Below are 14187 nucleotides of genomic sequence, written 5' to 3' on the forward strand. Positions count from 1 at the left end.
AGTTCTGGTTGCACAGTTTTTAGTAAATGTGCCACATTGATTGATACGGTACTTGATTGATATATTGATTGGAATGTGTGGAAGGAATGAATTGATTGATGAATGAAGAATGTAACAGAGAATTTAATATGGGGCCTCATTCATATTTAGTGGGAATGTAATTGATAGATGGATTTATTTGGCAACGATGTATTCACTGATACATAGAGTGAGATATTGAGGGAATGTAATGATTGATTCATGGAGGCATTTTGGGGATGTAATGACTGATACATGGAGATATTTTGGCGGAATAATTGATACATGGAGATATGGGAGAGATTGACCTATCCATATGTATTTGTAGTAGAATTTAATGAAGCTGTATGGAGGTGTACATGGTAGTGACTGATACATTGGGAAGGCAATGCACAAGCAAATGTTTAGGAGGATGTAATGAATCGGATATAATGAGGGGATGTAAAAGAGGTCTGGTTGTGACAGACACAAGCAGGACTGGCTACTAGCTGTAGGGGACCGGTACCGGTAGGTCACATGTCTCCGGTAGGCGGCGGTATTGGAGGGGGGGTCACGTGTCGTCAGAAGATGGCGGAGTGTGAGGCGGTGAGGAGGCGGCGGTGGACAGTGTCTGTGGCCGGGTTGGGGCTGCTTTTGCTGGGGGTCGCCGCTGCAGAAGGGCACACACTGACGGCTCGGTACCCAGGAGCTTGGAGCAGCGGAGAGCACACCCGGAGCAGGAGGAGCGCGCAGCCCAGCACTGAGCACCCGGTGCGGGTCTATGGCCAGGTGAGGAAAACACGGAGCCGGGGGACGGCTGGCCCGGAGCCTCAGCTCACCTGCGTCCTCCTAACATGCATGTCCACGGCTGCCGCTATGTATAGCTGCTATTATATACTAACCTCTACTGCTCTTTACAGCTCATTTACACTGCTCTGTATACAGCTATCCTTCTCTCTGTACTGCTCTGTATACAGCTATCCTCTGTATACTGCCCAGGCGCACTGCCCTCCTCTGTTTACTGCCCGGCTGCACTGCCCTCCTGCTCTGCATACTGCCCGGCTGCACTGCCCTCCTGCTCTGCATACTGCCCGGCTGCACTGCCCTCCTGCTCTGCATACTGCCCGGCTGCACTGCCCTCCTGCTCTGCATACTGCCCGGCTGCACTGCCCTCCTGCTCTGCATACTGCCCGGCTGCACTGCCCTCCTGCTCTGCATACTGCCCGGCTGCACTGCCCTCCTGCTCTGCATACTGCCCGGGTGCACTGCCCTCCTGCTCTGCATACTGCCCGGCTATACTGCCCGGCTATACTGCCCTCCTCTGTTTACTGCCCGGCTGCACTGCCCTCCTGCTCTGCATACTGCCCGGCTGCACTGCCCTCCTGCTCTGCATACTGCCCGGCTGCACTGCCCTCCTGCTCTGCATACTGCCCGGCTGCACTGCCCTCCTGCTCTGCATACTGCCCGGCTGCACTGCCCTCCTGCTCTGCATACTGCCCGGCTGCACTGCCCTCCTGCTCTGCATACTGCCCGGCTGCACTGCCCTCCTGCTCTGCATACTGCCCGGCTATACTGCCCGGCTGCACTGCCCTCCTGCTCTGCATACTGCCCGGCTGCACTGCCCTCCTGCTCTGCCCTCTTTCCCTGTCTACTACCCGCAGAGGAGGGTGCAGTATATGAGGAAGATTTACCAGAAGCATCTAAGATCAAAATGGTTCTAAAAACGGTAAAAAAAAACTGCCCTCCTTCTCAGTATACTTTTCTGTGTGTGTACACTTAAACTAAAATCTGCCCTAGCTGCTCTGTGCAGATACTTATCAATGGTGTGTGAGAGCACAACTGTTATGGTTGCTCAGCTTTCATTTTCCCTCAGAACTATTAATACTGTTTGGTTGCCACAAGTCACTAGAACCGTTTTGTAGATGCTTCTGGTAAATCTTCCTCATATACTGCACCCTCCTCACTCTATTCTTCTCTACTACCTCTATATGCCGCCTACCCCTGTATCTGTATCCGGCGACTCCACTAATATGCTAATATACTATTTTGTATACTAATTCTTGCTTTTGTATTCCGCCTCTATAGACTATGAATATATCCTCTGCACCTAATTTTTCTGTCTGTCCCTGTATACCGCCTCCGATTTCTATATACTGCAATGTAAACAAGCTTTATTCTTAATCTATGAACTGTTACCTGTATTTTTACCTATTTGCTGCTTGGTTCTTTATCCTCTACCATATATGCTATGTACCTTATACTGCATGATTCTACCTTTATTTATATTACAGGCAGTCCCCTACTTAAGGACAACCGACTTACAGACAACCCATAGTTACAGACAGACCCCTCTGACCTTTGGTGAAGCTTTCCGAATGCTTTACTATAGTCCCAGATTGCAATAATCAGCTATAAGATGTATGTAATGAAGATCACAGCAAAAAATGTTTAAACTCCAATTGTCACTGGGACAAACTTAAGAACAAACCTCTGGACCCTATCTAGTACGTAACCCGGGGACTGCCTGTACTGAAAGATATGCTCTACCAGTTGCTCCTGTATCTCCTACCCCACCGTGGGGCAGACAAGGGGTATCTGATATTGAACCTCTCTATTTGCGGTTGGATACTTTGGTTTCCCATTATACTCTTGGAATGGGTTAACTATTTGACCCCCAAGTCCCACCATAGCTTATAAGTGATGGCAAGTAACCTACAGGTTTTTATGTGTTTCTTTTCCCATATAGTTTGATATGACCCCTGGGATGGAATCTGCAGCTTCATCCCGGCCTCTTGTGCCTTTTTATTATAAACCATTTATTGATTTTTATAGGGAAGGGCTGAGAGCGGCGACATTGAATTATACTGCTGAGAAAATTCTATTATGTCTGCTTGGTGCTGCTGCCACCTCTTATGTTTTAGCGTTTGACATTTCTTGTCCTGGGATGACATTCTGGAGTAATGTGAAGATACTGCAGCTACCCCCGTAGAACAGATGCAACACTGTTACTGACAATGGCCATCTTACCATTCACTATTTAATTTGTCCTCCCACAAAGCTCTGTTCATCCTGAAATCATTCAGGAATAGAAAGTCAGAAGTGAGGGCTGGAATATTTACAGGTAGAACAATAGGAGATGGTGCGCAAGATGCAATGATTCTCTCCCCCCTACACAGGCTTAGGCTACATGCACATTAACATGCATTCATTTCTAAAGGCTTATGCACAAGGCTGTGGATTCCATTGCTCCGTGTATCAGTCACGACCGCACCCGGTCCACTGCCAGCCTGGTAGAGAGAAGAGTTGCAGATACCAGATGTGAGTCAGAAAAGCTAATTTGCATATCAGAAACACATTTGTAATTAAGATACAGAGCCTCACTGGCAGATAATTTTAGGTGATATGGGGAGGACTTGTAACCCTTTGTCAGAAGGCATTGTTACTCACGGTGGTCAAAATCTGGTGACAGGTCCTCTAAGTGTCTGTACGTAAACATTCTGGCTGTTTTCGGGTCACAAAGAGCAGAATAGCTAGTGCAGTTACAGGATGTTACTCATGATTAGTACAAATTCAATTCTTTGTGCACAGGGACTCCACCATTAGAATAGTGAGTGGCGCTCTGGAGTGTACTGTATGATGTTACTTGTAATCAGTACGGGATAGGTAATGTTTGTACACTGTGATTGCACCCGCAGCAGCTCTGGCATGTAATACAGCATGGGTTAATACACAATGCATAAGCAGTCGTGTAAACTGTTTAGAATAGGATTTTCTTCCTGCTGTCTGACATCTCTGAGGTCTGCTGTTCTTTCTTAGACCCAGTTTTTGGCATCTCCAGACTCTTTTCATTGATGCCAAGTGGGTCAGCTTGTACCCACAAGCTCCTTCCTTCAGCCTCCTTGTACCAGGCACAGTAACTGCTTCTAAAACTTTTGCACTTGTTGCGTAGATTACATCCATTGGTGGCTGACATCGGCATTACCTCTCCTTTTTCCACAGCGGGTTATAAAATTAAAGCTGAGCTCTGATTGATTTCCATGGGCAACTATAACAGTTTTACCTCAGAAACCAGATGATAAATCTCCCACTATGTGTCAATGTGACATCAGTTATAAAAGTAATAGCATGCAGACACAAACCATATCTGTGTGTATGTAGCCTCATGCAGATTCATGGCTGCTTACCAGAAGACAAAAAGAGAAACTCATTTGGACTGTGAGCACAGACTGAAATTCACTTCAGTGTTCAGTCCAGTAAAGCTTATCAGCATCTGGATGTAAACACCTCATAACAACTGCATGTTCAATCTAGGCATCATGACCGTGGTAATCTTCTTATATTTGTTATCTGTGACCTTTTTTCTTCTACAATCAGGACGTACTCTGGGGTGCTTTACCAGAGACCCTCAGTGTTGCAGCTTCACAGGCTGTTACACGGTCTCTTCCTCCCTCAGCCTGATGTTCTCTCACTGCAGAAGAAAGTTTCAGCACACAGTGGGAGGGGGGGAGTGCTCCTTGCACAGTGTATAACAGCATGTACTAGAGCCAATGTATATTCTGTGGAGGACATTTATCATATGCTGTATTGAATTTGTGTTACTTGTGATGTAGAATTTCGCTATTTCCAGCAAGCCTGTGCCCTACGCCGGCCCACTCCACTCTAACTTAGCCTGGAGGTGTCGTAAAGGGAGAAATAATTGTAATCAACATGAGGAGAGAAAAAGAACTGGACCGCACATCCACACATGATACAATGATCTACTGCCGCTATGCTACATTATATAACGAACTCGAGGTTCTTAGTTACATTTTGATCAGATTGTATAAGCCCACCAACCACTTCAAGGTGACCTCTTTTTGGTGGGTCCCTACGCTATTGTGTGCGGCATCACATGGCGTCCACCACCGCCGCAGCACAGCGCCGGCAGGGACCAAGACCTGGTTGCCCCCCCAGCACCCGTACTGGCAGGCATAGGCCCCATGGCTCCAGGCCCAGGTCCCCACCAGCACCACACGACAGAAGCGGCGGACGCCATGCAATACCGCACCGTGTGAACAGGAAAAAGGCTCACCATGTGTGAACAGGTGTTGAGTACTCACTGTTCCATGTAGTCTCAGGCACTAGCTGAGAAGAAGTAAGCGGCCCCCTATATGCAGTCTCCTGCTAATTTAAAAGCACCTGGGTCGAATGGGGCAGAGTGCTGGTACCAGGCGAAAAACAAAATAAATGAAGGGATAGAATATACTAAACCAACATGAGGAGAGAAAAAGAACTGGGCCGCCTACTTCTTCTCAGCTAGTGCCTGAGACTACGTGGAACAGTGAGTATTCAATACCTGTTCACACATGGTGAGCCTTTTTCCTGTTCACATGGTGCGGTATTGAATGGAGTCCGCTGCTTCTGTGGTGCGGTGCTGGTGGGGACCTGGGCCTGGAGCCATGGGGGCTATGCCTGCCAGTACGGGTGCTGGGGGGCAACCAGGTCTTGGTCTCTGCCGGCGGTGGTGGATGCCATGTGATGCCGCACACAATAGCGTAGGGACCCACCAAAAAGAGGTCACCTTGAAGTGGTTGGTGGGCTTATACAATTTGATCAAAATGTAACTAAGAACCTCGAGTTCATTATATAATGTAGCCTAGCGGCAGTAGATCATTGTATCATGTGTGGATGTGCTGTCCAGTTCTTTTTCTCTCCTCATGTTGGTTTAAAAATAATTGTAATGCCTAGTTCTATATATTTTCTAGTGCTTGTAGTTTAAGCCTCTAACCATAGGTGGAAGGGCAGTTTATCTCATTCCAAAATATAGTGCTGATGCTATAGCAAAAAATACTGCTCATATTACCCCCTGTTAACCATTGTGTCCCCAAACCATCAGCCCCAGACTAGGTAGTAATCCATGTCCCACTTCACAGCCTATCTGCTAGTGTGTATTCACACCAGAACTGCCATGACCTTACCACTCACCCATAATATGACAAGAAAGCCCCTTTAAATCTTTGCAGCGTATGAGAAAGGTCAGAGGTCATGTATATTGGGTGCTGAGACCTTTCTTGCCAGATTGGCAGGCACAACTGATAGTGGCTCTAAGTTGGTAGAGCAGATGGTATTGTGAATTTTTGAGATGTGTCAGTCTTCATTTTGGAGCTAACGAGGGAGCTCAGGATGAAATGATCTACAAATTCTTACTTTGGCTATGTATAGGGAAGATGCACAGTGCGAACCTCGTGCTCCTATAATAAACATTTGAAGAAACATCACGTTCTTTGTGTGACAGGAAAGAGGTCAGATGTCAGCCCTGCTCTCAGGTAGAGCCTCCTGTGTGCAGCAATGAACCTACGTAATCTCATATCAAGCAAACAACAAGCTAATCACAGGTTCAGTCACCTAGAAACCAGCGCCTGGAGAAGCGTCCCTGAGCTCTGCGCCATTATCTGCACTTGCCCCCCTCCCCATGTCCTCTCCGTGTAGCCAACCTTCACCGCCTGCAGCCCCACTGCTACACTGCTCGTTCCATAACTAAGCAGTGGCAGTATTGTCCACACAGTGCTGAGAACAAAATGTATTCACCTCTTTCCAGAAGACTTTAAAATGGGATGTTTTTGATATTAAACAAAGTGATCTGTGAAGTGGGTTTGCTGTGGAATGGTTTTCCGTGAATGAGGTCGCTATTAAACTCTTGTATTGCATATGGCTGAATTCTGCTGCTTGAATCCGCAGTGCTAATTTACACCTCCATCGGAACCAAGCCTCCACTCTCTATTGGTATCTCTGCATGTGGATGGGATCCGTATATATCACATGGACTATGCTGTAAATGAGAATCACTGCTGGTCAACACTAAAGGGATTTTATGTAGAAAGAGGAGTTTCTGGCCAAAAGGAACCCCTGTAATCAGGATAGTGGGGCGCCGCAAGTACCCACTTAAGCCATCATTGTCTGTATCCTACATTACCTCATACACTGTGTGCATATCTAGGCATATTTTTGCCATTCAGGAGCAGCTGATTGATTACCCATCATTAGCTTATATAACTTCCCAAGGGTTTTTACCACTAGATGTTGGTTTAGTGGTATGAGGTGCCATATTTGTTTTCTATCCTTAGTCTATAAGATAACTCTTTGCCACCCATAGCAACCAGTCCCAATGCACGTCCCCAGAATAATAATGAGGAAGAAGCTGTCACAATATTTTCAATGGAGATTGTAACTAAAAGGACCTTCCTCCTCGTCTTTTCATGTTCAAGATTTCTGTCTCTCTTATGTCTTTTTCAGTGCTAACAGTGCGCTCCGGATTTTCCAGAATACCAAATATCTAATCTTGCTTGGCAAAAGTTCCATTCAGGAGTTTGGTACGGCCAGTATTAGTATAAGCCTTTGGCCTCGTGCACACACAAGTTGTTTTTGAATCATCGGATAGCACATGGATAAATTCATTTCTATGGGCTCGTACAAACACAGTGGGTTCCACCGCTCGTAGATGAGCCAACCTCCAATCAGGTCTTATTCCTATGGCTTGGGCAGCCTTTATTGAGGTCAATGGCACATGAGTGGGCAAATATTTTTCTGTAGAATCCACTCCTGGAAATACAGCCTTGTGACTTTATAAATATACCATATATTTTTTTTTAACTATAAGGCTTAATGCACAAGAACGTATGCCTGCACATGTCGGCCCACCGGAGAGGCATGTACCAGGGCTTTACGTGCTAAAGTAGCAGAACTGTCTATGTGAGTAAATGTAGGAGAGATGTTTTACACTTTTGCAGAGATGTGTGTGTGACCAATAGAGAATTTTGAATTGATGTCAAATATCTCTCCTCTTTTTTTGATGTCCAAATCTGGGGTGCTGCTGTAGGTAAGGTGCGTCTTAGAGTCCTAAAAATTCCCTCTGAGGGCGAGTCGTGAGCAGGTCATTCTTGTTTTACATTGCATTTTTTTTTTTTGTGTATCTGCAATTTTAAGCCCAGTGATCGGATGTGAGTAATAGATTGTATTTCCTTCCCTATGGAGACGAAATAGAGAGTGGGTCTTTAAACTGACACCCACACCCTTGACAGTAGGAAAAAATTATCACTTGTGTGAAGTGTTTTTCGCGGCAGATTTCACAGAATGCTACTGTTGTCTTCGGCTACAGTTCCTGACTGGTTTTGCAGTTTGCAGTACATGATACATCCTTCTGTCTATTGCTTTTATTGCTCTATGGGAAAATATGCAAAGTTTCCTGGATGAGATGAGGAAAACCACGTCTCTTTTAGCTACCTGGTAAGGCAGCTCCCTTGACATCAAGCATGACCTACAAGAGGCCTTATGACCAGTATATCTATTCCAGAAGACTCCCAACTGTAGACAGCACTGTTTAGACCTGATTGATTCTCATTAGTGCAGTGTAGGGAACTGGTTTGGCTGAGTGAGAGGCTTGTGACTAGGGTCTGGATTTATAGCGGCTTTGCACTGCAGTCACTCCCACAACTATGATGTCATGTGGTGTATATTATCAGCTGTTTTATAGATCTGTTCCATCATGTTCTGTGACTTTCACTTACTTGATTTGCCTGTTGCACTCTAATGTAATCCTAAATCCATCCATCGTCTGTTTTTTAGAATAGAGGGCACAAGGCTTTATTAAATTCAATCGTTTTTAATGTATCTGTGTCCCCGGATGATGTGCCCAATCCATTAATAAGTAGAAAATGGCCTAGTCAGAACATTTTTACACACACAGAATATAGTTTATGAGGATCCATGAAACACTGATACCAGACTGATGAAAATTGGTCATTAAAAATGGACAACACGTTTTTCATGGCCGATTTTAAAACCTTGAGAAATAAAAGCACAAATGGGTCCTGAACTGTTATAAATGTATGTGGATTGTATTCATTCTTTTTCTTACGTTTTAGGTTAGTCTCAATGACTCTCACAACCAGATTGTCGTCCACTGGGCCGGAGAGAGAAGCAATGTCATTGTTGGCCTCACCAGAGACAGCCTGGGATCTCTAGGCACCAAAAGCAGCAATGTGAGTAGGCACAGAGTCTTTTTGTTGTTAGAGGATTTTATTATTTCAATTCTTTGTCGTAGTGGGCTGCCCCTGTCGTGCTCTGTATCTCCACTCACAGGAGCTCCCCTTTTTTATAAAAATAAAGTTGGAGTTTCCCTTTAAACTTTCCCTTAAATATCATTGCATATTTTTTCATTTTTTTCAGGTCTACGTGTCTTATGACTATGGAAAAAACTTCAAAAAAATATCAGAGAAGTTCCGATATCCATCCAGCGACAGCGTTCCCACTGTGGCTCAGTTCTTCCACAGCCCTGTCGACAATAAGAGGGTAATAATGCAGCTTTTCCACCCTCATGGTTAACTCCTTAAGGACCAGGCACTTTTTCTTTTTTGCGTTTTCATTTTTCACTCCCACCTTCAAAAATCAGTAACTTTTTTATTTTTCCATGAAAAGAGCTGTGTGATGGCTTGTTTTCTGCATAACAAATGGCAATTTATAGTGATGGTATTGAATATTTTATGCTGTGTACTGGGAAGCGGGAAAAAAATTCAGAATGCAGTGAAAATGATGAAAAAACGCATTCGTGCCATTTTCTTGTGGGCTTGTATTTTTTTTTTACGGCTTTCACCGTGCCCCCCAAATGACATGTCTACTTCATTCTTTGAGTCTGTACATTCACGGGGATAACACATTTGTATAGGTTTTATAATGTTTTCATACATTTACAAAAATTAAAACCTCCTGTACAAAAAAATGGCAAAGTGGCATTTTCCAGAGCGGGCACTATTTTCTGTTACAGGGGATAAACGCAGTGAAAAAATGTTATTATATTTTTATAGATCGGGCATTTTCGGTCCCGGCGATACCTAATTTGTTTATGATTTTTACTGTTTTATATTTTTATGACTTCTAGTGAAAGGGGGTGGTTTGAATTTTTAGTTTTTATTTTTACAATTTTTTTTTTTTTTTTTTTTACTACTTTAGCCCTAGGTTGTCTGTCTGATCCTACCATATACTGATAAGATTTTCCAGTGGATAAACTGTATATAGAATGTTATGTAAAAAACTGAGAAGGCACCATGGTTTACAAACACCCTTTACCTCATCCTTTCCTGGTCATTAGTGTTCATGTTCTATCTTCTAGACATTAGCCCACTACAGATTTGGTCATTGCACTCTCCCTCACCTCTCCCTGAACTAGGGCATTGACAGGGTAAGTTTTAAAGGGTGAAGTCCGCCTCTAGTCTCCCATGACAGTAATGAGATTGAATACTTTCATAAGGTCCTGGAAGGTAGAGCATGCACTGACTGGTCATGACGTTCAGGAACACTTGATTCTGCATCTTTAGCCATTGTATGGACAGGAATGGCTGCTGATGAGGTAAAAGGCATTTCTGAACTAGGGGCCTGGTTCACTTTACATATCAAGAAAGCAATGCAGAACTATTAATAGATGTATATTGGTGAATTACCTGATATCTTGCCCCCACTCATTACAAACACCTTAAAATAAAATGGCGTAATTTGTGGTTACAAAATGGCTGTCCTTTCCTATAAAAGGACTTTGCTTGAGTTCATGTTCCACTTCTTGTTCTCCTGTCGCTTTGATGTCACCTGTTCACCCAGTACAGATGGTGTTCTGCTAACACAACATGTGACTGCTGCACCATAGTCGTTTCGTCAGTGTCAACATGTTGTTGTAAGAGCCGAGTAAATAGAGACTGGAGACATGGGAAGTGTTGGCAAGGCAGTGGCAGGGGATTGATAAGGTAAAGGGTATACCATGGGTATAGGTCTAGCCATACGGAGGCAATAACTAGCATAAAAACTCCCTCCACAGAGATTAGACCAGTTTTAGCTTTGTGTATCTGGGAGGTAGACACAACCTGTTTTCAGGTCTTCTGGCTTTTATTTTAGTTTTCATTTCTTTTTTTCATTTTCCTCCTCTTTTTGTAGTTTGAGCAGCTGTTTCACTACCATCCCCATTTATGCAGCTTTTCTTTAGAGAATCTGTCCTCTATGCTCTGCATTGGCTATAGATCCACTGATGATGACTGTGGGAGGTCACCAAAGGGCACTTTACAATGTCTGAGAATTAAAGGGTTTATTCCAGAGAAATGTTCCGTTACATGATGTGACCAGAGGCTGATTTGCTTAGGTACTTTGTGCTGTTTGCGACTCTGAAAGTGTCTATTTTGTGTTGCTGAACTGCAAAATGCTCTATGCACGTGTCTGTTTGGTCAAGTGACACTGTACCTGCAGCAACTAAACTTGACCCATGTCATGTGAAAGTGAGAAGAGTCATATTTTCCTGATTTTGCAGGAGATTTATAGGTAAGTGGATGAGATTTCACATGAAAGAAGGAATTCTAGAAAGGAAATTTTATACCCTACCCGAGGGAGCAGTAGTTTATTGGGGTAAAACCTGGTAAGAGCCTCCTGGACTGCAGCAGTCTGTTTGTCCGCTCCAGCCTGCTCTAGTGGACTACAGCATGCCATACTAATGCAGGGACCCTCTTAGCAGCCTGTTATGTTGCCTGCTTCACCTTTGGGATCTGGTAGGCCAGTTTCACACTTCTACTTCGCTCCCTTATCTCCTTAATTCACATTTTAATAAGCAGCTAAGGGCAAGTTCACACCTGCATTTGGACCTCTGCTAGAATAATCTGTCACTAAAATGATAATGACAGAAATCTAATGGAAATATGTAAAACTGTCCAATGATTTCAGTCCCATGAGTCTATTTAAACAACTTATACAATGCTTGCGTTATTTGATATGGAAAAAATGGCACTGCAGCTCTTGTCCAATATTCTGTTTAAAAAATGAACACTAACCAAATCTAATAAGTTCATTTTAACAGATCTATCAGACCTTCATTATTGTTTTAGTGATGGAGGATAATAAGAGGTCCAAATGTGGGTGCGGACAGGGTTTATCATGTGCATGTTTCATGCACTTTTGTAGATGTTTCATAATTTAACAGTGATCAAGCTACCGTATGTTTAAATAAAACCAGAAAACTTGATCACCTGTAAGGGAACCAATATTCTTCTACATTACACTATGCAGTTATGTGTGGAAGCAAAGTCTTAGTCATTATGATCTATTTACAGCAATCACTGCAGTATTTTTGCCAGTGGTGACAATGGCCTCTGGGAGTATTGCACAGTGTGATACTTGTCCTTGGCACTATATTATCTGTGGAGCTTGGTGAAGGTGGTACATGTAACCTGACTATTAGAAAACGCAGTACTGATGATTAATTTGGCTTTTAATTAATTTTTTCTTGTATTTCAGTACATCTTTGTTGATGCAGATGCCAACTACCTGTGGATCACAACAGATTTTTGCCTTACTGTGAATGGTTTTTCAATTCCATTTAAACCATCTGATCTCCTCCTGCACAGCAATGATACTAACCTGGTGCTGGGATATGACAAGCTGCACCCAAACAAACCGGTACGGTGTGATTACTTAACCATTGCTGGATTACCAGGTATTCTGAATTATTAGAGGCTCATAGAAAACTTATTATTAATTTTGCAGACAATCACACTTTTATCTGTAGATGATAAACCACAAGTCTATGAGACCAAGGTAGAGATGTTGGAGTTTTCACCAAATGTGCCACTGCACATTATGGCAAAAACAGTATATCAGCATGAACCCCTTATATTATCTGTAAAGCACAGCGGTAGAGTGGAATAAATTTGGCAAAGCTACTCTGTTTGCCACAAACAAACCCACAGCTCTTTTCTGAACTTTAACAGTGTATTGTGCTTTACTAGTACCTTTCACTGTATTTTTCACCCTAAAAGGTATGGGTCTGGCGGATCATGTGACCCATGCGAAAAAGTCATGCACTGTATGCACATTACTGTATGGACATCTGCGCTAAAAAAAGCCTAAATGTCTCTTCTTTTTCAGCTATGGAAATCTGAAGATTTTGGGCAGACATGGATAATGATTCAAGAGCATGTCAAGTCCTTCTACTGGTAAGTCCTGCAACAACAATTTGGAGATATTCAATATCTTAGTGGTGTTAGTCACTTGCCTGGTAAATCAAATGTTAGGTAGGCAGATTCCTTTTTGGCTACAGCCCTAAATACTCTTTTGTTACATAACATAAAAAAAGTTAAATCTAAAAAAAAATCTACATTCTTTTTGCTTTAATATTTGTCCAACTTCCTGCATAACCCTGTTTATGAACATGGATTTTTCAATTGTTACAAAAATTGATATGTGAGGGTGGAATTAGAGAGGCTGTCCAGAATTGGTTCTGTTTTATGCTTTATGATATGGCTACAGGTAACATTGATCCAATCAACCAGTAGTCACATGTTTAGGCCTATTTCCCATGCGTAAGGAATCTTACGATGCATCATGCTCGCTTGTGGGCTATAAGCCTTAGTGGACAAGATTATAGAAAACTCCCCTAGCAATCAGTTCATGCATTCAAGTTATTCTGTTGTTATCCTTTTATTTTCTTTGTTTCAACCCAGGGGCTTTGCTCCCCTTGACAAACCAAATACTGTTTATGTGGAGCGCCATGAGCCCAGGGGAACTTCTACTGTCCTACGCAGCACAGATTATTTCCAGTCTCGTGACAACACGGAGCTGATTATCGAGAATGTGGATGGATTCCAGCTCAGGGAGAACTACATGTTTGCCACGAAGACCATGGTAGGAATAATAAAAAAAATATATATATGTTTTAACCCCTCGCCTCTTCGATGGTCCCCTCTACGGTCCGTCAGACTAATGAAGCAGACTGCTATGGAGCTGATGGAGATTGCCGATCGCGGTGCTCGGCAATTTCCGTCAGCTCCATGGAGATTAATGGAGAAGAACGGTCAAGCGCGGTCGGACTGCAGGGCCTCGTTTTTGCGATCCGGGGAGGGGGGGAATCGGCACTGAGACCCCCACTGATCAGCAAGTTAGGCCCTATCCCGTGGTTAGGGCCTAACTTTAGTTTGTGAGAAAACCCCTTTTGAGGCCAGTGATGGAAGAGAATTACAGACAGCAGGAGGAACCCTTGATGAGGCAGTTGTGTTCAACTTTTGCTTTGTATTGCCTGATTTCTGTACTTTTTGCAGTATGCAGTTGGGAATCCCATCTATTATGTTGGTGCAAAAAAATGCAGCAAGCTAGCCGCCGGCTATTCCACTGCAGCTAACCTGCAGCAAT

General features: G+C 43.5%; 1 protein-coding gene across 1 annotated transcript in view; it reads left to right on the top strand.

Moving 5' to 3' along the window:
- The first annotated feature begins 550 nt into the window (after positions 1–550).
- SORL1 (sortilin related receptor 1) overlaps positions 551–14187 on the top strand; it is a 79749-nt gene continuing 66112 nt past the window's right edge. The window contains exons 1-6 of the mRNA XM_072113499.1: positions 551–786; positions 8898–9014; positions 9202–9324; positions 12298–12459; positions 12928–12995; positions 13503–13683. Of these exons, the coding sequence (XP_071969600.1) occupies positions 586–786; positions 8898–9014; positions 9202–9324; positions 12298–12459; positions 12928–12995; positions 13503–13683 (852 nt within the window). The 5' untranslated portion in view covers positions 551–585. The remainder of the gene's footprint in view (positions 787–8897; positions 9015–9201; positions 9325–12297; positions 12460–12927; positions 12996–13502; positions 13684–14187) is intronic.

Source organism: Engystomops pustulosus, chromosome 6, assembly GCF_040894005.1.
Source record: "Engystomops pustulosus chromosome 6, aEngPut4.maternal, whole genome shotgun sequence".
Taxonomy (NCBI): Eukaryota; Metazoa; Chordata; class Amphibia; order Anura; family Leptodactylidae; genus Engystomops; species Engystomops pustulosus.